This window comes from Garra rufa, chromosome 16 (genome assembly GCF_049309525.1).
Source record: "Garra rufa chromosome 16, GarRuf1.0, whole genome shotgun sequence".
NCBI lineage: Eukaryota > Metazoa > Chordata > Actinopteri > Cypriniformes > Cyprinidae > Garra > Garra rufa.
Genome location: NC_133376.1, coordinates 39459341 through 39484067, shown reverse-complemented (window position 1 = coordinate 39484067; position 24727 = coordinate 39459341). Strand labels below are relative to the sequence as shown.

The 24727-nt window shown below is 35.8% G+C and overlaps 1 protein-coding gene across 3 annotated transcripts in view; it reads right to left on the bottom strand.

The window, feature by feature from the left end:
* Nucleotides 1–24727, bottom strand: part of fam13b (family with sequence similarity 13 member B) — an 80583-nt gene that overhangs the window by 10336 nt on the left and 45520 nt on the right. Inside the window, exons 8-19 of one of the 3 annotated variants that reach the window (XM_073820007.1) lie at nt 14249–14290; nt 12040–12159; nt 11810–11933; nt 9882–9985; nt 8162–8216; nt 7988–8069; nt 6459–6524; nt 4630–4840; nt 4412–4550; nt 1873–1954; nt 1394–1543; nt 800–1020 (exon numbers count right to left, since the gene is read on the bottom strand). In XM_073820007.1, the coding sequence (XP_073676108.1) occupies nt 800–1020; nt 1394–1543; nt 1873–1954; nt 4412–4550; nt 4630–4840; nt 6459–6524; nt 7988–8069; nt 8162–8216; nt 9882–9985; nt 11810–11933; nt 12040–12159; nt 14249–14290 (1396 nt within the window). The remainder of the gene's footprint in view (nt 1–799; nt 1021–1393; nt 1544–1872; nt 1955–4411; nt 4551–4629; nt 4841–6458; nt 6525–7987; nt 8070–8161; nt 8217–9881; nt 9986–11809; nt 11934–12039; nt 12160–14248; nt 14291–24727) is intronic. The other 2 variants (XM_073820009.1, XM_073820008.1) reach the window with 2 other exon arrangements.

Here is a 24727-nt window from a genome sequence, read left to right as displayed (position 1 = left end):
TTTTTGCTTTCCATTGATGTATGGTTTGTTATGTAGGATAATATGTGACCCTGGACCACAAAACCAGTCTTAAGTCGCTGGGGTATATTTGTAGCAATAGCCAAAAATACATAGTATGGGTCAAAATTATAGATTTTTCTTTTATGCCAAAAATCATTAGGAAATTAAGTAAAGATCATGTTCCATGAAGATTTTTTGAAAATTCCTACTATAAATATATCAAAATGTAATTTTTGATTAGTAATATGCATTGTTAAGAACTTAATTTGGGCAACTTTAAAGGTGATTTTCTCAGTATTTTGATTATTTTGCACCATTAGATTCCAGATTTTCAAATAGTTGTATCTCGGCCGAATATTGTCCAATCCTAACAAACCATACATCAATAGAAAGCTTATTTATTGAGCTTTCATATGATGTATATATCTCAGTTTTGTAAAATTTAACCTTATGACTGGTTTTGTGGTCCAGGGTCACATATTTGGTTGAGATACAACTAAAAAATGCAAATGCAAAAAAATCAAAATAGTGAGAAAATCACCTTTAAAGGAGTCCAAAAGAAGTTCCTAGCAATGCATATTACTAATCAAAAATTATACTTATGGAAGGAAATGTACAAAATATCTTCATGGATCATGATCATTACATAATACCCTTATGATTTTTGGCATACACTGTAGTTTTGGCAATTGCTACAAATATATCCATGCTACTCAAGGCTGGTTTTGTGGTCCAGGGTCACATATGAGATTGAAATACATCAAAGCTGCTCATTAAAATCTAAGAAGCCGGAACTCACTCTGACGTCCTCCGGCCAGCCGTCCTCGGCTCTTTTGGTTTGGATGCAGTGCTGAATGAGCTCCAGCGTGTCTTCTCGGGTGGGGTGGTGCCCCCGTGCCTCGCTCTCCACAAGTTCGTCGTGAGACGACTGATCCAGCGTTGACCCAAAGCTCTTGGGCAGAGTGTTACTGCGTGGCCGCGTCTGTGGAGTCAGCTCACTCTCAGCCTTGTGTTTGGCATCTAGATGAGAAAGACAAAAAGAAAAACCGACTTAGGAGGCCAGAAGGTTTGCTAGTCAGGATGGAGATGACCACACCAACTGAAAGAAATACAAGGCCGGTGATCGACCTCATTCAGCATCACCACAAACTAGGAAAAAGTCCATCAGTGATGCACTGACGACCTGACAAAGTGGCTGAAAACAGCCTGTGAGCCCTTGAACCTGATTACGATATTCCTCATAAACATACACTTGTTAAAGAAGCTGAGACACGTGGCTGAGAGCGTCCCGTAGGGGGAATGCGTCTGCGAGCGCGCGGTCAGAGAAACAGAGAGAGAGGAGAGCAGAAGGTGTCAAACTCAAATCTACTTACTGCTGCTTAAGTGTACTTACAGAAGTGGGGCGCCTGTCTAGAGGCATTGAGGGGGCGTGACAGTGTTAAATGGGGTGTGTTCGGGACGGAGGAAGAGGACGAGTGGCGTCTGTATGACTGAAGCACGGCCTGGTGCCTCAGGGAACCTTTGGGTAAGAGGTGCTGTCGTCCTGTCGTCGGGCCATCCGAGTGGATTTAGTTAAAGAGAAAGAGAGACTTTATACGACAGTGCACCTCTGATGGGGGGCATTAAATGGAAATGGATGATGGGAAGTGCGGGGGGCCAAACACAGTGAGCGGAAGGGCTCTCCGGTAGAGTATGAGGGTGGTTCCCATGAGAGAGAGCCCCGGAGCCTCTACAGACATGCAGTGTGTGAGGTGCGCTTCTCCACTCTGTCCCACAGGGGACAGGGGACCAAGACTGCCCAATAACACATGACACTGACTATCTGAAACTCCACACCCATATCGCTCCCCTGGCCCACACAGACACTCTTACCTTTGAGCTGCTTGCGGACTTTGGTGAGATCAGTCATCCACTTCAGCACCTTCGGATCAGCTGCCTTTTCAGCGTGAGACGGCTGCGACAAACAGTGATATCAATTTAACTGCCAATTATAATGCATGTGCTGTAGGTCAGGTCAATTTTTTTTTTAAAGAAGTCTCTTTTGCTCACCAAGCCTGCATTTATTTGAGCCAAAATACAACAAAAACTTTTTTTTTACTTTAAAATAACTAATTTTGTTTGAATATACACTAATAGTCGAAAGGTTTTTAACAGTAAGATGTTTCATGTTTTTAAAAAAGTCTCTTCTGCTCACCAAGCCTGCATTTATCTGAGTCAAAATACAACAAATACAGTATTATTGTGCTTTTTTTTTACTTTAAAATAACTGATTTTGTTTTATACACTAATAGTCAAAAGGTTTTTAACAGTAAGATGTTTCATGTTTTTAAAAAAAGTCTCTTCTGCTCACCAAGCCTGCATTTATCTGAGTCAAAATACAACAAAAACAGTATTATTGTGCTTTTTTTAACTTTAAAATAACTAATTTTGTTTGAATATACACTAATAGTCGAAAGGTTTTTAACAGTAAGATGTTTCATGTTTTTAAAAAAGTCTCTTCTGCTCACCAAGCCTGCATTTATCTGAGTCAAAATACAACAAAAACAGTATTATTGTGCTTTTTTTTAACTTTAAAATAACTAATTTTGTTTGAATATACACTAATAGTCGAAAGGTTTTTAACAGTAAGATGTTTCATGTTTTTAAAAAAAGTCTCTTCTGCTCACCAAGCCTGCATTTATCTGAGTCAAAATACAACAAAAACAGTATTATTGTGATTTTTTTTTACAATTTAAAATAACAGTTTTTTGTTTGAATATTCACTAATAGTCGAAAGGTTTTTAACAGTAAGATGTTTCATGTTTTTAAAAAAAAGTCTCTTCTGCTCACCAAGCCTGCATTTATCTGAGTCAAAATACAACAAAAACAGTATTATTGTGATTTTTTTTAACTTTAAAATAACTAATTTTGTTTGAATATACACTAATAGTCGAAAGGTTTTTAACAGTAAGATGTTTCATGTTTTTAAAAAAAGTCTCTTCTGCTCACCAAGCCTGCATTTATCTGAGTCAAAATACAACAAATACAGTATTATTGTGCTTTTTTTTAATTTTAAAATAACTAATTTTGTTTGAATATACACTAATAGTCGAAAGGTTTTTAACAGTAAGATGTTTCATGTTTTTAAAAAAAGTCTCTTCTGCTCACCAAGCCTGCATTTATCTGAGTCAAAATACAACAAAAACAGTATTATTGTGATTTTTTTTACAATTTAAAATAACAGTTTTTTGTTTGAATATACACTACCAGTCAAAAGTTTTTGAACAGTAAGACGTTCAATGTTTTTAAAAAAGTCATTTCTGCTCACCAAGCCTGCATTTATTTGATCTAAAGTACAGCAAAATGCTTTTCTTGAATTTTTTTTGTCTTGTTTTCAGCTAAGATATCTAAAAGAATCTTAAATCAAGTGAAGATTATTGTCTTGTTTTCAGAAAAAACAAGTCAAATTTGAGTTTTTGCTTAGAACAAGCAACTTAATTTCGACTTGTTTTGTCTGAAAACAAGAAAATAATTTGTACTTGTCTAGAGAATCAGTAAAATCTAAAAATATTTATCTATTTGAATATATTTTAAAATGTAATTTATTTCTGTGATCAAAGCCAAATTTTTGGCATTATTATTGCCTTCAGTGTCACATGATCCTTCAGAGATCATTCTAATATGCTAACTTGCGGTTCAAGAAACATTTATTATTATTATTATTATTATTATTATTATTATCATCAATATTTAAAATGTATCATTTATGTTTTTTTGAGGGTGAAGAAATAATAGAAATTATTACTTTATGGTTAATGTTTAATTAATTTAGGGATCATGTGACTAGAGTACTGAAGTTAAAAATTCAGCTTTGAAATCACAAAATTTTAAAATATATTAAAATAGAAAACAGTTATTTTAAATAGCAAAACTATTTCAAAATTGTACTGTTTTTGCTGCTCTTTGGATCAAATAAATGTACGCTTGGTGAGCAGAAGAGACTTAAAAAAAAACATTAAAAATCTTACTTTTTAAAAACTTTTGACTTGTAGTTTGTTAAAATGCAATTTATTCCTGCATTTTCAGCATCATTTCTCCACTCTTCAATGTCACATGATCCTTCAGAAATCATTCTAATATGCTGATTTGCTGCTCAACATACATTTATTATAATTATTATTATTATTATCAATGTTGAAAACAGTAGTGCACATTTTTTTCAGCATTCACTGAGAACAGAATTTATCTAAAAATAGAAAGCTTTTGTAACATTATACACTAGTTCTGGGTCAATAAGATTTGAAACTGACTGGTAACAATGCTGAAATTCAGCTTTGATCACAGGAATAATTTCAATTTTCAAACTTTTAAATTTTCAAATTCAAAAACATTCATTCTAAAACTTTTGATCAGTAGTGACTATCATTCTAACCTTGTAGTTTCTCTCTTTCTCAAACTGTTCCTCAAACTGCTTGATCTTCTTCTTGAGGTTCTGGAGTTTCTTAGTGAGCTGCTGGGAGATGGTGTCTCCCTTCAGACTGTCTTTGGAAGAGAGGGAAGCACGGCGAGGCCTGTGAGATGTGACACAAGCGTGAGTTTGGTTGTCAGTATCTATGAGTATTCATGAGTGTCTGTGTTTTCTTTGCTCACCTCCCACAGGACAAAGCTTTGTTGGAGGATGTAGCATCATGGTCCTGTTGCAAGAACCGCTGACTGTGGCCAAAGTCCAGGAAGCGTCGGGCCAGTAGTGGCTGAGTATCATCTTCTAGAGGAAGGGGCATCATGCGGCCCGCCAGCGGGGACAGTTGGGCCTCCCCTGACTCGGTCTCCTCTTGCCATGACATGAACACCGGCACAGGATCTGGAAAAGACACAAAACACATACACTGCCATGAAAACCAATATCATCACTCTGTCAAGTTAGAAGTTCACAACAGGTCTGGGTTGCCTTGTGCAATTATCCAAAAGTCTAAATGGGTGCGCAGAGGTCAGAGCTGCTTGTGAGCCGAAACAAGACTTCCTCAGAATGCTTCGTAGAAATGGACAGACAGTGCGTTATTTTGCAGGTGACACTTCTGGGTAATAGTGCACAGTTGAATGCCATCCACTCAGGCTAACATTCACACACATACATTCTAGAGCTAAAGTATTTAAAGAGCTTCATTGCTGCTACATCAGCAATGACAGCAGCCATTGTTTATCGTGCTTGATGCAGGGAATCATGCTCGGAGCAGAAGTCACGTTGAGTCGGGAGGGCAGAGAATGTACTGGACCGGGGCCTGCTGTGGAAACTTAGCCGATCAAATTTGCACTGTCTAGATGTCTGACATGGCCGTTGATTAGGAGAAAGCTGATGCATTTGCTGATGGCAGATGGTAAATAGTGGGAGTCAGCAGGACCGACTGGGTACATGTGAGGAGATTGAAACCGAAGGCGGTTTCACACTAGAGATTTTAGAGTCCGTTTGACGTCAGAACTGAATTTGGTCGGTGTTAATGCTTGACTCTTAAAAAATGGGGATCTGGGGGACAGTAAATTCATGAGGACTGCTAAGGCTGGGCGGTATGACCAAAATTTTATTATTTCACGGTGTGAGAAATTTTATTTCACGATATAGTTTTTTATATAGGTAGTTATTCCAGAAAAAAATAATAAATAAGCATGAATATTTAAGAAAAGAAAATGACTTGATCTTATTTGATTATTTTGTATTTTATTTTTAACCTTATATAATAAACAAAATATGACTTTATATGAACAACAATTCCACTGTATGTCACATTTCACAGCTTGATGTGGACAGAACATATTATTGTAAACTTTTCTCGAGTAACATCTCACAGATATAGAATATATCTCAAGTAAATAACAGGAAAAGAAAACTTAAATATGAAAATATAAATATGTAAACAATTTAAGGTTTCTCCTTTTCCATGTTTTTACAACATTTTTTGTGTGAGTACTTATATAGTATTTCTATATGGAATCCGAGCAACAGAAGTCCACAGAAAGTTCGGCAAATTTTCAGAACATTGGAAACACAAAGTCTTGTATGTTTATTAAATATATTTTAGGTTATTTTGATGTCAACTACCTTTAAATCCCCCTAAAGTAAGTTTTTCTTAAGTTTCCCCTTAAAATCAATGCAGAAAAGAGCCTCATTAATGCTACTTGTCCTGAAGAAATTGGCTATGGCAAGCATCAAGTGCATCCACAAGTGTTGTTCAGGGTGCAGTTTTGCTAGAAAAAAAAATAACGGCAAGCTGAAAACGCTTAAAATTTTTAGTGCCTGTTCCCAGCGGTCGATGCTGAAAGTGTACCGTGGTTCGAGGTCAAAACAAGCCAGCGTGAGAAGATGCCTGAGAGGGAAATGGCAGGGGGTGGAGTCAAACTCGGGTTCGAAACAAGTGTGAGAACAGCCTGAGAGGAGCAGCGGGCGATGGACGAGCATGGGGGAGGTCTGTGGAGATGCTACTTACCGCTCCCTTCTCTCTGCAGGTGCATACATGTGAAGTCAATGGGTGGGAAATTGATGGGGCATGATGCTGACCAGGCATGGGCGGAGAGAGAGAGATAGCACAGAAGAGTGCAGTGAGCTATGAGCCTCACTCACACACAAACAAACACATACATTCATACACATAATGCTGTGAATCTATGGCTGAAGTACAAATGAGTCATAACTAGCACTCATTCAGACCACATGAACCATATTTGTGATTCACATACATCTACACACATGAGAAAACAGAACTGCGTATGTTGGCGGTTTATGAATAATAACGGTATACTTCTTCTATTTATAGCTTTGCCATCTATTAACTTCGCTTCCCTTGAGTTTCAAAGTCAAGGGCATTGTTAACAATTTAGCCAGTGTATAAAAACACAAAACACATCTCATCAGCCGTATATGTGACCATGGACCACAAAACCAGTCATAAAGGTCCTTTTTTCGAAAGCGTCAAAATTTGTCACAGACAGAACATCACAGTGGCTCAAAATTGTAAAACGCCTCTCAAAATGCTTGCTATGGATGCAAAAACTCACAACATTTGACCCGATCTGATTTTTTAATGACGAACGAAAGTTTCGGAGGCAGTGTGTAAATGTGATAGACTCAACGTGAAGTTGCATTTATTTTTTAACGTGCAAAAATTTTGGACGGGAATTTTGGACTCAGTGTGCAAGGACCTTAAGGGTCAATTTTTAAAAATAGAGATTTATACATAATCTGAAAGCTGAATAAATAAGCTTTGCACTGAAGTATGGTTTGTTAGAATAGGACAATATAAATAGGCCGAGATACAACTATTATAGTACTAAAATGCAGAATTTGAGGGTGAAAATCCCCTTTAAAGTTGTCCAAATGAAGTTTTTCACTGCAAAAAAAAAAAAGTAAAAATTAAGTGCATTTTTGCTTGAAACAATCAAAATAATCTGCCAGTGGGGTAAGAAAAATAATCTTGTTTTCTATTTGAAATAAGATTTTTTTTTTCTTACCCCATTGGCAGATTATTTTGCTTGTTCTAAGCAAAAATTGACTTAATTTTCACTTGTTTTTTCTGAACACAAGAAAATTATTTTTACTTGTCTAGAAAATCCTTCTTGATTTAAGAATTTTTAGATATTTTGGCTGGAAACAAGACAAGTAAGAAAAGCATTTTTTTGCAGTGTAAGCAATGCATATTACTAATCCATTTTTTTTTTTTTTTTTTTTTTTAGTTTTTGATATATTCCCAGTGGGACGTTTACAAAATATCTTCTTGGAACGTGATCTTTACTTAATATCCTAATGATTTTTGTCATCAACGAAAAATCGATAATTTTTACCCATACAATGTATTGTTGGCTATTACTACAAATATACACATACAACTTAAGACTGGTTTTGTGGTCCAGGGTTGGATTTGAGCTTAAAGGTTAAGTGTGTTTTCTTCACCACAATTCGAACCAAATTAGACTGCAAAAATAATGACTGATTTCATTATTAAATAACAGAAATAGTTACCTTCTTGTTCACTGTCTGAGAAAATGCTTCTAGCTGGCTCTGTGGACTCAGTATTAGCATTCAGGTCACAGTCTCCAGGCTCCTGCGAGTCATTGAAGATATTGATTAGATGCTTCAGTATAAAAAAAAACAAAAAAAACAAGCAAAATTCTGGTGGTATTCACATATACTCACACAGGTGATAACATCAGCCTGGTCCATCTGCTCATAGTCTGGGTAGTTCTCCAGTCTGTGTTAAGATGGAAAGAAATGACTATGAACTCCACAGTGAGGTGATGACAACTGTGTGATCTGTTCCCTTCACGCATGTCAACTATAGAGCTCTTTAAATGTCTTGCTTTGGAAAAAAGAGCCTAGTCATATTAAGTCTATTAATAAGTGCGTAAAACAAGCAAAGAGAATTCAAACAGGATGGCAAACTCTATGCTTAAAGCGTATTGAAACTTTACAAGTCACACCCACACATACTATACAGGCTAACAGACTGTGACTGGAATCTAGGACACTCGCTTATCAGATGTAAGGTGTAACAGGCTTACAAAATTTTTACAAGAACGCAATTTGAAGTTTACGAGCTATTTATAGCTAGACATTTCTATTATTATTTTCCCTTAAAAGAACAGAACAATTTTGCATGTTCCTTGTAAAAAGTTATTTTTGGCTTTTAAAATCAGACTTTTCATTAGAAAAGCATTTTCTTTGACTAATGGGCTGCTAAGCAGCTGAGGTCCAGAAATATATTCCACGTGAGCACACAGTTTGCCAGTGCATTCAAGCGTGAGGTTTCATTATACAAACTCAAAGCGCGTTCTTGCGTGCCTGCGTCTAAGGGGGCAAAAAATCTGGCATTTAAATTCCTATACCACTAAAAATATTATTCAGGCATGTCAGATTGAGTTGTGCATGCTATTGTATTCACTAAACCATAACAGTAGTTATAGGAGAAGTTTACTTCCAGAACAAAGATTTACCGATAATTTACTCAGCCCTTTGTCATTCAAGATCTTCATGACTTTCTTTTTTTAGTTGTAAAGAAGGAAAACATTTCAGTATTTCTCTCCATATAGTGGACTTCTATGGTGCCCACAATTTGAACTTCCAAAATGCAGTTCAATCCCAGGAAGAATGGTCTTATCTAGCTAAACAATTGGTTATTTTCTGAATAAATGACAATTTATATACTTTTTAACCTCAAATGCTCATCTTGTCTAGCTCTGCATGCACTCTGTGTATTCTGGTTCAAGTCAGTTAGGGTAGATCAAAAAAAACTCATGTTCTCCTCTAACGTGCAAAGAAGATCAAATGCAATGTAGGACGATTTTGAAGTTGGAGAAGAAAATGAGCCTTGAACCGAAATACAAAGAGTTGACAAGACAAGCATTTGGGGTTAAAAAGTATCAAAATTGACATTTAAAAAAAAACAAAAAAAAACCGATCGTTTCGCTTGATAAGACCCTTCTTCCTCGGCTGGGATTGTTTAAAGCCCTTTGAAGCTGCATTTAAACTGCGTTTTGGAAGTTCAAACTCGGGGCACCACAGAAGTCCACTATATGGAGAGAAATCCTGAAATGTTTTCCTCAAAAAACTATTTCTTTACGACTGAAGAAAGAAAGACATGAACATCTTAAATGACAAGGGGGTGAGTACATTATCTGTACATTTTGGTTCTGAAAGTGAACTTCTCCTTTAACCTGAAGAGAAACTACAAAAGATAATAGTTTATGGCCCTCCAATGCATACTTATGGCACTTTTTTGAACACTGAAAGCAGTTAAAAGCTTTTGCATTCATTTAGGCCTAAAGATGATTTTTCAGCAAAATCTGCATTTTATGCAGGTTGCATGGATTCATATTAAAATGAGCGGATTTCGCCTCTCAAAAATGTCCAATCTAACCTTTCTGTGTTGAGATTGTCAGCATCTATGAGAGTCTCTGTGTCAAGGTCCATCCCAGAACTTTCTTCCGTGACAGGGCTGCTGAGCTGAGAACCTTGAGATTCCTGCGGGGAAATAGAGAGTAATTACCACTGACTGTACTGACAGGTTTACAAGTGATAAAGATAATACGTTTTGGCATTACACTGAAGATAATGCACAATGGCAAATGTTCTCAACATTCAAACATATCAAGGTCTTGTGTGTGTATACTGATAACTGCGTCTCAAGGTCGGCAGCTGATAACATTGAGAAATGGCTTGGATCTGAGGGCGGGAGTGTTTGCGTTGACCAGGTGGTGCTGTCATTCCTCAGGGACGGCTATTAAAAGAAGGTGACCCAGTTCATGTGTTCCTAACCTGTGGCCAGGCCACAGGAACTTCAGGCACATGCCTGCGAATTCAGTGAGCCAGGACCCCCATTTTATACACCTCACAGTCATCAGCTCTCGTGACGCTTCTCTTGAACCAGCCTCATCCTTTTACTTAATTAGCTACTTGAAGAAAATGCTGTATCTAAAATGTTTTGTCTGCTCCTGCACAGTGTTAAACAGAGGAAGATTGCTTGTGCCTGCTGAGAACAGATGATGGTCTGTTTATCTGACAGGAAGGCCCTTGTTTCGCACTCTGCTGAAGAGGAGGTATTACAGACCTCGCTGACAGAAGGAAGACTAAACATTTTCAAGGACAGAAATTATATAATGCAGTGATTTTTAACCCCCTCATTGTCCCACTTGCTTTTGAAACTTAATCTATGTGCATTCTAAAAAAAATTTGAATTCAAATATTCAAATATTTAAATTTCAGGATTCCAGAAATGCTTAGAGCTGAATGTACATCAGTGAGCCATACTCTTTTTTAACTCATTTGTGTTTTATAGGATAAGGACTAAAGATAAGGATTACATATTTCAGATAATAATTAAGATTTTTAATGTTTAAAAAAAAAAAATCATCAAGCCTGCAATTTAAGTACAGCAACTGTAAAATGTTGAAATATTTTTACTTTTAAAAAAAAGCTGTTTTCTATTTGAATATATTTTAAAATGTAATTTATTCCTTTGATTTCAAAGCTGATTTTTTTTAGCATCATTACTCTAGTCACATGATCCTTTAGAAATCATTCTTATATTCTGATTTGCTGCTCAAAGTAGAATTTTTTTCAGGTCTCTTTGATGAATAGAAAGTCAGAAGAACAGCATTTATCTGAAATAGAAATCTTTTGTAACATTATAAATGTCTTTATCATCACTTTAGATCATTTTAAAGCATCCTTGCTAAATAAAAGTATTAATTCTATAATTTATTTAAAAAAAAAAAAAAAAAAAATTATACTGACTCCAAGCTTTTGAATGGTACAGTGTATAATGTTATAGAGGGACACTTAAGACTAGAGTAACAATGCTAAAAATTTGGCTTTGATCACAGGAATAAATTACATTTTAAAATATATGATAAATTGCAAAAAAAAAATCACAATATTACTGCTTTTGCAGTATTTTGGATCAAATAAATGCAAGCTTGGTGAGCAGAAGAGAATTGTTTTTAAAACATTAAAAATCATACCGTTCAATAAATTTGGACTGGCAGTGTACTGTATGTCTATTAAAAATGCCCATGGCTTTTTAAGATTTAATTAATTTGCATGACTTTTTCACATCTAGAAATCACTTTTAAAATCAGGCTTTAAAAACAAGGCTATATGAATTTTGGTTCTCCAAAGCAAACAAAAAGGGGATGACTTTTAATAGAAAAAAATCTTGATTTTCAGTTGTTTTTATCTTCAGCCAGTTTGAGAATCACTGGTCTAACCACTGTTCCTCTGGCTTTCTTAGTTCTGTCGTATCAAATAAATAAAATCCAGACAAGCTTAACCACTCTAAATACTTGCCTCGCTGTTCTCTGATGGCAGGCCCTCCTCTGTAACCTCCGGGAGAGTCTCAGTCTCTGCCTCAGATTCAGACTGCACATCTTCATGGTCCTCAGGCCCTGATATCTTCTGAGTAGGGCTGTTTCTGTGGAGGAAAACACATATAGATTCACATTAATGTTCAATCTTCAGCTACAAACAATAAACACCAGGGTTATTGTTGGTATTTGCTATGTTTTGTTCGAACTCACCCCTGAAAGGACTGGGAGTCCAACATCTGACTCTCATAGCTGCCGAGCTCCTTGTCAATAGAAGTCTGTAAGTCCAACAAATGCTGTTCCACCGCAGCACGGATGGTCCTCTGGATTATACTGCAAATAAACACATTCAAAACTTAAGACACAACTCTATATAAAAAATAAAGCTTCTCATTGAGGCCAGGAACAGACAGTACCCTTTTTTTATCATAGTTCAGCCTATTTAACAAGGTCAGCCCAAACAAATAACCCTCCATTCTGAGAACTACAGATTCTTGCATCTGAAAATAGAAGTGTTTTGAGCTTAATAGACCCTCAGTATTATAACACCCAAGTTTCTAATGTCCTGCTCTGAGGCTCTGGCTATGCTGAAGTCATGTGGAACCACGGACCCCCAGCATGCCTTCCCATGTGCCCATCTGGGCCAAAAGTCTCACTGAGTCACGCCAACACTATGTGCGCCAAAATTCCAGCAATAAATCATTAAGAGGATGGTGTTGTTTGTGCTGTGCACCTAAGTGCTGCGACCGTTTCAGAATTTCATGGCCAGATGCACTAGTTTCCCCTGAAGCTGTATGGTTACAGATACTTTAATGTATTTTCTGCTTTGAGGCCATTTCAAGATTGGATAACATTCTTACTGCTACCACAATATGCTGAAAGTTGAAAAGCAATTCGCCAGTAACTTATTGAATGTATTTTTTTCATCGTTCTTTATGAACACAATTAGCTGAATGTCAAAAATGTATAGCAAATTGGCGCCATTAAAATTAAAAGTCGAGACGTCTCTCTGTTGGCAAGACTGCGTGCCCTAGTTATCTGCCTTTCAAGACCGTAATCACATTTGTTCAGCTACATTTGCCTTCTGTCCACCTAAAAGGTCTGTTTATTGCATACTGTGGCCCTTAGAGTCAACAAATCTGATTTAGACCAGAGGATAATTGCATATGGTCCAAATTAACGTCAGCCAAATGAACTTCAAACAATGAAAATGGAGCTATTGGTTAAAGAAAGGCCTTGCATGCTGTTCATGACAAGAGCGAACAAACACAGGACCACAGGACCGGTCATTAGAGTCTGGAGCTTTCCATCGATGTATGGTTTGTTAGGATAGGACAATATTTGGCTGAGATACGTTACTAGAAATTTTGGAATCTGAGGGTGCAAAAAAAAAAAAATTTAAATATTGAGAAAATCACCTTTAAAGTTGTCCAAATTAAGTTCTTAGCAATGCATATTACTTATCAAAAACAAATAAGTTTTGATATATTTATGGTAGAAAATTTACATAACATCTTCATGGAACATGGTCTTTATTTAATATCCTAATGATTTTTGGAATAAAAGAAACATCTATAATTTTGACTGATAAATAAGCTTTCCTTTGGTGTTAGGATAGAACAATATTTGGCCGAAAAATTAGGTTTTGATATATTTACGGTAGGAAATTTACAAGATATCTTCATGGTACATGATTTTTCTTAATAACCTAATGATTTTTGGCTTAAAATAAAAATCTATCATTTTGATTGATAAAGAAGCAAAAAATAATCTTTCCACTGATGCATGGTTTGTTAGGATAGGACAATATTTGGCAGAGATACAACTATTTTAAAATCTGGAATCTGAGGATACCAAAAAAAAAAAAAAAAAAAAAATCTAAATATTGAAAAACCATCTTTAAAATTTTGCAAATTAAGTTCTTAGCAATGCATATTACTAAGTAAAAATTAAGTTGTGATATTTTTACGATAGAGAACTTACAAAATATCTTCATGGAAAATGATCTTTATTTAATATCCTAATGATTTTTGGCTTAAAAGAAAAATGTATAATTTTGAAATTGATCAAATCTTGAAAATCTGGAATCTAAGGGTGCCTTTAAAGAAAATCAACTTTAAAGTTGTCCAAATGAAGTTTTTAGCAATGCATATTAATAATAAAAAAATAAGTTTTGATATATTTACAGTAGAACATTTACAAAATATCTTCATGAAACATGATTTTTATTTAATATCCTAATGATTTTTGGCATAAAATATTGTTTTTTTATTTTGACCCATACAATGTCTTTTGGACTATTGCTACAAATGTACCCTTGCTACTTAAGACTGGTTTTGTGGTCCAGGGTAAAACTATGAACTATTTATATTGTTGCCATGGCAATTTTTGACAAAAAATAAAAAGAGAAGTAGACACTTACGCGGCAGATCCTGGAAGAATGCTGATGGAAGAAATATGCGAACTGGAAAGAAAGGAAACATAAGAAAACATTAGGATGATATTAACTGTATTATTTTTCCAACCCAGCATCCTAATACAAAATTAACTGCTGTATGGGCCATCAGGGAAAAGACGTATCATTAAGCCTACATTTCATAAGTCACGTACACTGCAGAAAAACATCAGAAAAACATAGTTTTTCATTTCCTGTAAAGGTCACAGGAAACGTCAGGAGTGTCAGGAAGTGGGCATCGGAGAGGAACTGGGGGCAGGGTGACTTTGCAGTCCCATAAACAAATTCAGACATGCTAGGAACGCTTGCTTATATAACACTAACTGCCTGCTACTTGTTAGCACCCGTGTCAAGTTCTGGGATAGGAACAAATAAGGCCTTGACTGATACAACAGGTGCTTTGCTATCCGTGCTCACATCAGCACACAAACACACGCAAATGACTGTTTAGAGAAACACGACAAGCGCAAGGACCCGTGTCATTTGGCGGCAGCTGTGCGGTCTATGGTACAACGTCTTGACCTCTTTAGCATTCAAGGCTGCTAGGAAGGCTTTTGCTCAATCCATGTCATCCCATAACAAAGGAAAATCCAGACACCTGACACTTTCTAGAAACTACAGTCTAGTGTTAGTCATCAAGGTCAGAACATCAAATGATTTACTGATTACTAGGATGTGAGCATTTATAAAAATAAATGACCAATAAATCAGACCTATTCACATTTTTTGGTAAATTTGTACGTTTTTTTATGATTTCCTCATAACAACTTCATGTTAAAAGTGTACAAAGCGACTTCATTCTAATTTCTGAAGAACCTTTAATAGCCAAGGAATCTTTGCATTTCACAAAAGGTTCTTTATAGTGGAAAATGTACTTCTAAGTGGCTTATTTTCTCATTTAGGCTTCTCTGGTCAACTATATAGTGAGGAAAAGTTTAATTTGATCCCTGCTGATTTTGTATGTTTGCCCACTGACAAAGAAATGATCAGTCTATAATTTAAATGGTAGGTTTATGGTAGACAGTTATAGAAAGAACAACAACAAAAAAAGACTTGTCTTTTATATAGGTAACAAGATGAGATTAGCAGCACTTGCTTTAAGTGACTTTTTTGAAATAGTGGAAAAGGTTTATTTTAACAGTGAGAAACAGAACAACAAAAAATCCAGAAAAACACATTTGAAAAAAAGACAGGTGTCTTTTATACAGGTAACAAGCTGAGATTAGGAGCATCTACTTTAAGTGACTTTTTTGAAATGGTGGAAAAGGGGTTTCTAAATGGCTTATTTTCTCATTATGCTTCTCTGTACAACTATATAGTGAGGGATAAATTATTTGATCTCCTGCTGATTTTGTATGTTCTGACAAAGAAATTATCATTCTATCATTTTAATGGTAGGTTAGTTTTAACAGTGAGAGACAAAACAACCAAAAAAATTAAGAAAAATGCATTAAAAAAACAGGTGTCTTTTATACAGGTAACAAGCTGAGATTAAGAGCACTTCCAAGTGGAAAAAGCTTCTTCTAAATGGCTTATTTTCTCATTTAGGCTTTTATGCTTCTCTGTACAACTATATAGTGAAGGAAAAAAATATTTGATCCCCTGCTGATTATTTGCCACTGACAAAGAAATGACCAGTCTATAATTTTAATGGTAGGTTTATGATAGACAGTGATAGAAAACACAAACAAAAAAATCCAGAAAAACACTTTTGAAAAAAAAAAAAAAAAAAAAAAAAAAAACGTAACAAGGTGAAATTAGGAGCATTTTTAGGAGAATTTTTTATTATTATTCATTATTATTCTTTTATTATTACTCTTTTCTATTATTATATATATGGTTTGTTAGGATAGGACAATATTTGGTCGTAATACAACTATTTGAAATTTTGGAATCTGAGGGTGCAAAAAATTTTAATATTGGGAAAAATCGCCTTTAAAGTTGTCCAAATAAAGTCCTTAGCGATGCATATTACTAATCAAAAATTAAGTTTTGATATATTTATGGTAGGAAATGGAACATGATCTTTTCTTAATATCCTAATGACATTTTAACCCATACAATGTATTGCTGGCTATTGCTACAACTATACCCATGCTACTTATGACTGGCTTTGTGGTCCAGGGTCACATATGAGGCCACAAATCAAAAGCAGAATCAATTAAAAAGTGAAAAAGAAAAACCTTGTTATATCGCAACACAGCAAAAACTCCTAGACTGAATTAATTTAGATCTATGGCATATCTGTTTAAAAAATAGCACTGTTATTAAAAGTGAAAGTGTCATGGAGAAAGCAAGACTACAGAAGCACTTTTTGAAAAATGTACTCTGCTGTTTTTTGTTCTAGTCAGCAATGAAAAGTGCATCGCTCGATACTGCAAGAGAGAACAAAACGTGCCTTGTTTAAGACATATTCGGTTATCTTGCCCACACAGAGCTCTAGAGGCAGTAGGAGAGATCGGTTACAGTAATGCATCTACACTGACTATGCATTACTCAACAAGAAGTGCTCTAATAAAGAACCTTCTGTAATGTCCTTCCATTCATTTCTTGTGCAAGACCTCACCTGAACTCTGATGTCAACGATTTAGCCTGGGAAACATTACAACTACGGATACAGTTTATACTATTTTATACAGTACTCTGAAAGTGTGGACTTAGTGTTTTATTATTATTATTACTTATTTATTGTGGAGTTGTACCTCTTCTGCAATCTGTGTTTTAGTTTTTTGTTTTTAGTTTGTTGTCAAGCCTTTTGCATTAAACAACAATTTAGGGACTGAACTATTTTAGTTAGTTCATTACATTTTAATTGACTATAATATTGAAAATAACATTTCCATTGTACCTACTGATCATGCAGCAAAAATAAATAAATAAATAAAATTAATTAAATAAAAATTAACTAAAATATTTTGTCTTGTTTTTCAGTGCAAATGTATAAAGATTAATACATCAAGGTACATTTACTTACGAAGCAAAATGACATTAGAAGTCTTGCTTTTTTAGAAATTGATGAAAATTAAGTTATTTAAACAAAAACAAACGGGCTCAAAAATTTAATTTTAAAGATAAAAACAAGCTTTCATAGCTCACTGACAGATATTTTTTATTTTTTTGTTTTAAGCATAAACTCATTTGTAATCAATTTCTCAGAAAACAAACTAAGTAAACACATTTTCAATTAAAGACTGTTTAGATATTTGTGCTGGAAAACAAGACAAAAATATATATGTTTTTATTTATTTTATTAGTAGAAAATGTGTTGTATCAGAAACAGTTCATAAATAAAAATCTTCATTATTTTTTAAATTGACTAGAATAGGGAAATAACATTTATTATTGTGCCTTCTGTTCACACGCCTATAAATAAATAAATAAAATAAAAAATTCAATGAAAAAAAAAATTAAAATAAAATAAAATTTTTTTTGCCTGTTTTTCAGTGCAAATATCTAAAGATTAATACATCAAGGTACAACAAAATGACATAAGAAGTCTTGTTTTCTTAGAAGCTGACTAAAAACACACACCTGCCAACGGGCTCGAAAAAAAAAAAAAAACTCATTCATAGAAAAAACAAGTTTTCATACAACACTGACAGATATTCATTCTTGGTTTTAAGCATACACTCATTTGTAATCAATTTCTCAGAAAACAAGTTCATTTCGGTTCTTATGTAAACACATTTTCAATTAAAGGCTAGATATTTGTGCTGGAAAACGTCAAAAATATAAAGAGGATAATTACTATTATTATAATTTTACTAAGACTGTAATACTTTGCGCTCTAACTTAAGACCTTTTTTAGACCTGGAGACTCTCTGATATTGCTAAAGCAAAACTCAAAACATTGCTTTATTGAAAATGCATGCTAATGCTTGCTGTAAACGGAGCCAATATGTAACAACACTGTGCCTGGTTTTCAAAACATACAGCATACAAAATTGTAATAACCAATAATACGACAGCCTAACATGCCTCATGCTGTCTTTAAAAACATTTCAACAGGGCTGAAGTTGGAATAACCAACCAGCCAAAAATAAAGAGTGGACTGAGCGAAGAGTAATATGCTGTTTCAGTATGAGATCAGCTGAGGCTTAAGATTACAGACAGACGGCTTCCTCTGACTCGGCGCTTTATCTTATCAGCATGAGTGGCCAAAACACACACGGCACACTTTGTTTGTGAATTAAATGCTGTATCATGCAGTGATTCATCAGTTTCATGAATTTCCATCTCTCGTTTTCAGCAGATAATCACATTTTAACTCGAGTTAGCAGGGCTTTCCGTCATGCGATCTGAGAGGCGATGAGCCGTCTCATCTGAACGTCACATGCAGCCTTGGCTGAAAACCAATAAACAAGACAGTCCGACAGAAACAAATCAATCCACCCTAAGAGTTTAACCCAGCAACATCCGCGGCTTATTTTCCCTTCTGAAACATTACCTGTGGAGAAGGACTTGACAAGCCATGTTGTTCGGTTTGGTTCTCGCTGATGAGCCGGTTGTTTACGTTTGGCGTATGGTTATCCTAACTGGGCACTTTGTGGTGCTAAAGTCTGGATGAGCAGGTCAAAAAGCAAACACAGGCTGCCGGCGCTCATTCTGCGGAGTCCTGTATGTGCTGTCTGCCTGTGTGTGGGACGCAGCACTCTGCTAAAAAAGTGCTGCAGTGGAAACGCTGGACCCTCACTTAAATATGCGGCCGTCTGACGCAGCCTCGTCGCGACCGCTCTGGGCCAATCGTCTCTTCATACACACACACACACACACATAGACAGAGCACTCCCCCCTAACTCAAACACCTGTTAGACTTTTATATAACCCTGTTACTGTCTAAACAACAGACAGTCTTCACCTCTTACTGCACTGCCGTTTACAGTTAAGGGAATCGATGACTGACGGAATTGCACACAAATACGTGCATACCGCCACACACGTCATCTTAAAATGAATGGTTCAGGCAAAAATGACAATTATGTCAACATTTACTTACCCATGTCATTCAAAACTTACTGATTCTGCTTTCTTGCTTGCTAACAAGCTTTTTAGGCAAAACAATCACATTGCTTCAGAGGACTTGAAATGTGGCATAAGTCATTTGGATTCCTTTTCAAGACTATTTATGGCTTTTATGTCTTTTTGGAGACTTGAAAGCTTTCTATTCATTGTAATCACATAGAAAAGAGCATGAAAAACTCACTGTACGAATGCTGATTGTTAAACTTTTGTTTTCATTATTTGAGGCTAAATTAAAACTTTTATTTTCAGGTTTTGCTGAAAAACATTTTTGGATCACAACCACTTAAAGGAGAAGTTCATTTCCATAAAAAATAAATAAATAAATAACAGATAATTTACTCACCCCCTTGTCATCCAAGATGTTCATGTCTTTCTATTTTTTATTTTTTTTAAAGGAAAACATTTCAGGATTTCTCTCCATATAGTGGACTTCTATGGTGCCCATGAGTTTGAACTTCCGAAATGTAGCTTAAAACAGCTTCAAAGGGCTCTAAATAATCTCAGCCATGAAATAAGAGTATTATCTAGCAAAACAACTGGTTATTTTCATCTTTTCTTATGCTCGTCTTGTCTAGCTCTGCATGAACTCTGTGTATTCCAGTTCAACGCAGTTAGGGTATGTAAAAAAAAAAAAAAAAACTACCATCTCATTTTCTTCTCCAACGTAAAAATCATCCTACATTGCTGTTGCTGTTTTACCTTTTTTTGTAAAGGGCGTTTGATCTTCTTTGCATGTTCACTTTGTAAACAATGGGTCGGTACTTCTGCAGCGATGTAGGATGATTTTGAAGTTGGAGGAGAAAACGAGATGGGACTTTTCAACATACCCTAACTGTCTTGAACCGGAATACATAGAGTTAAAGAAGAGCATTTGAGGTTAAAAGTATATAAATTGTCTTTTTTTTTTTTATTTACAGCCCTTTGAAGCTGCACTGAAACTGCAATTTGGAAGTTCAAACTCGCTAAATGGGGAGAAATCCTAAATGTTTTCCTCAAAGAACTTTTTTTACGACTAAAGGAAGAAAGGCTTGGACATCTTGGATGACAAGGGGGTGAGTAAATTATCTGTAATTTGTAATAAAAAAAGTGAACTTCTTTAATGAGTAAGGCGACAGAATTTTTGGGTGATCTATCTCTTTAAGCAGTATTATCATTCTTGGACTGGTCAGAGACTGGTTTCAGCCGGTTGTAATACACGTCACACTTCCTGGAGTTCTAAGGATGTGCAAGTGTATCAATTAGCAGGAAACCAAATAAGAAGGTTCCACTTGAGGAACCAACGCAATGACCCAGTTGTCATTTCCAATGTAATTTTGATGAGAGAATATGAGTACGAGAAACCTCATTAAACAAGACAGATATGGAGTCATGCAGACATTGTCCTCATGGCAAGTACTCTAATAGCTTGGTCACAGCGAATATCAAATTTCTCAGTGTGTTATGCCTGCTGCTCGACATGCTCAGGTGGTAGGATGTTGAAAGAAGAGTGAAACCCAATAAATGTAGCTGGACGCCTGTGGTGACGCTTAAAAAGAGGAGTGGAAATGAGTTATTGCACTTTCCGTGTATGGCTGGCCACATAGGCCAAGAGTTCATGTTTTGATGGCTCAGTACAAGAGGCCATGGGAAAATTAGGAGACTTGATCCAGAAGGGAGACTCTCACATGTTGACACAGATATGTCCAGGAGGTCCCAACGTCTCCAATGCCACAATATATCACAGCCCTCAAACTGTAGTTTGTGTTAGTGATTAAAGGTCTAAGCTTGAAACCAAAAGGTTTTAGGTTTGAATCCCATAAAGGCCGATCAATTCTCCATTGCTCTCCAGAGGGATAGTTGCTGGAACCTAGTGTTTTTTTTGCTCAACTGGTAAATTACAACACTAGCAACAGAATCACATGGGTCACAGGTTCAATTCCCAGGGAATGAAGAAACTACATGTACAAATTAAATGCACAAAAAGTCAATTTGGGCAACAGTGTCTGTTAAATTAATACTATTTTTTTTTACATGCATGCTAAACCAAAGGTTTTGGTGTGAAAACATGTATTGTTATACTTCTAGTGTTCCGGCTTTAATAAACATGGACTAAAGCCACAAAACTCAGATTTTCCTCAGAAACTGTCAACTCTCTTCAAAAAGGTTATAAAGTTATCAATATCAGCCTGAACAACCCTTGTTTCAAGCTACAGACTAAAGTATTGTCAACTGTAAGAAACAATCAGTGAGACTAAAAGCATGTATTAATGCTTCTCTATTATGCGCCATAGCAACTGAAGATCTAAGCTTGACCAAAAGGATGTAGGACTGAATCCGACAAAGGCCAATAAATGAGCAATCTCCATTGCACACCAGTGAGATAGTTCTTAGAATTTAGTGTTACTTTTGCTCAACTGGTAGATTATAGCACTAGCAAGACAAGGACCAAGGTCACAGGTTTAATTCCCTGGGAATGAACATACTACACATACAACTTGAATGCACAGCAAGTCACTTTGGACAACAGTGTTGGTTAAATAAATACTAGCTTTTTTATATGCATGCCAAACTAAAGGTTTTCCTGGTTTTAATAAATGCATCTCTATCTATTATGTGCCATAGTAATTAAAGATCTAAGCTTGAAACCAAAAGGTTGTAGGCTTGAATCCCACAAAGGCCAATCAATGAGCAATCTCCACTGCACTCCATGAGACAGTTGCTGGAGTTTAGTGCTCTTAAAGTTACTTTGAACAACAGTGTCTGTTAAATAAAATACTAGCTTTTTTCGGCACAAAGGCATGTACTATTACATCACTAGTGTTCCAGCCTTAATAAACACGGACTGAAGTCACAAAACTCACATTTTTCATCTGAAAACCCTCAACCCTCTTCAAAAACATTATCAAGTTTTTAATATCAACTTAAACAACCCTTGTTTCAAACGACAGACTAAAGTAGTCCTCTGTAAGGAACATTCAGTGAGAACGTAAGCATCTATTAATGCTTCTCTATCTATTATGTGACATAGTGATTCAAGATCTAAGCTTGAATCTAAAAGGTTATAGGTTTGAATCCCACAAAGGCCAGTCGATGAGTCAAAGATCTCCACTGGGCTCCAGAGGGATAGTTGTTGAAATTAGTGTTCCTTCAACTCAACTGATAAATTACAACACTAGGAACACAAGGTCACAGGTTCGATTCCCAGGGAATGAACATACTACATATGCAACTTGAATGCACAGTAAGTCACTTTGGACAAAAGTGTCTCTTAAATAAATACTAGCTTTTTCCATTTGCATACCAAACTGAAGGTTTTTGGTGTGAAGATATGTACCGATGCACTCCTAGTGTACCAAACTTAAACATGGACTAAAGCTAAAAAACTCAACTCTCCTAAAACATTAACAAGTTATCAATATCAGCGTGAACAACCCTTGATTCAAACTACAGACTAAAGTACACTCTTCTGAAAGGAACGTTCAGTGAGGGTGAAAGCATCTATTAATATTCTCTATCTATTATTTGCCAGAGTAATTAAAGATCTAAGCTTGAAACCAAAAGGGTGTAGGTTTGAATCTCACAAAGGCCAGTCGATGAGTGGGCACTAACATCTCTAGTGTTACAGCCTTGATAAACATTGACTATAAGTTTACGTAAAAGACTATAAGTTTTCGGTACAAAAGCATGTATTGTTGTACTTCTAGTGTTTCAGCTTTAAGAAACATGGACTAAAGCCACAAAACTCAAATTTTTCATCTGAAAATGTCAACTCTCTTCAAAAACTTTATCAAGTTCTCAATATCCGTGTGAACAACCCTCGTTTCAAACTACAGACTAAAGTATAGTCATCTGTAAGGATTGTTCAGTGAAGGTGAAAGCATCTACGAAGGCCTATCTATCTATTATGTGCCTTGAATAAAGACCTAAGTTTAAAACCAAAAGGTTGTAGGTTTGAATCCCACAAGGGCCAGTCGAGCAATGAGCAAGCTCCACTGCACTTCAGAGGGATAGTTGTTGAAATTTGTGTTCCTTTTGCTCAACTGGTAGATTACAGCACTAGAAACACAAGGACCAAAGTCACAGTTCGAATCCCAGGGAATGAACATACTTCAACGTACAACTTGAATGCACAGCAAGTCACTTTGGACAGCAGTGTCTGTTGAATGAATTCTAGCTCTTTTTTTTTTTCCCCATATGCATGCCAAACCAAAGGTTTTCGGTATGAAGACATGTATCATTATACTCCAAGTGTTCCAGCCTTAACAAACACAGGCTAAAGCCACAAAACTCCAATTTTAATCTAAAAAATATAAACTCCCTTCAAAAAAGTTATCAAATCATCAATTTCAGCGTGAACAACCCTTATTTCAAACTACAGACTAAAGTACAGTCTTCTTTATAGAACGTTTAGTGAGGGTGATAGCATTTATGAAGGCCTCTATATGCCATGGCGATTAATGATTTAAACTTCAAACCAAAAGGTTGTAGGTTTGAATCCCACAAAGGCCAGTCAATGAACAATCTCCATTGCGTTCCAGGGGGACAAGGTCACCGATTTGATTCCCAAGAAATGAACATACTAAACATACAACTTGAATGCACAGTCACTGTGGACAACAGTACAGTAACTACAGTCATCTGTATAGAACACTGAGTGAGGGTGAAAGTATCTATGGAGGCCTCTATATCTATAATGTAAAGCTTATGTCTTAGGCAGTGTGCAAGTGTGTAAGCAGTAACTGACCTTTCCACCTACAGACCAATGCTGTCAAAAAACTGTTCACACGTTCCAAAGCTTGAACAACACGTCTCAAGAACACCCATCTACTGACGCTTATTTTAGGGCTGTGTGAAAAGTATTTTCCATAGCTGCTGAAGGATACATTGCAGCGCTTATATTTAGCTTTATGCGCGACACCCTTTCAGATTCCACTGGGGCACAATGGGGGCAAGTATAACCACTGCAGGACCCCGACGTAAACAAGTCCCGCTAAACTTTCTCAAGATGCAACCAAACAGACGCTTTGACCTTTTTTCCTCATTTTATCATCTATAAACACAGATGGCTACTGGTTAACCTGTTTTGACTCCAAGTATATGAGACCATTATCTTGAAACATGCCAAATTATATGGCAATGAAGCAATTTTACCAAACACGATAACTATTTAAATAGAAAATAAAACTACAACTCGGAAAGTATTTATAGCTTATTTTTCATTCTCTAAATTGCATACTCTGAAGTTAATCATTGATGATTTGCTATTCAAACAGCAAAAAAGCCTCATAAAAGCTATAAAATGCTATCTGTAACTGCTGTGAATGACAGGCCGTTAGAGATACAGTCACGGCATCAAAAATATTGATGCTACCGCATGCCTCTGTCATATGATTTGAAAGCCTTCTTGGCCTTAAAAGTGTCATATGCTTTTAAATTTTTTTTTTT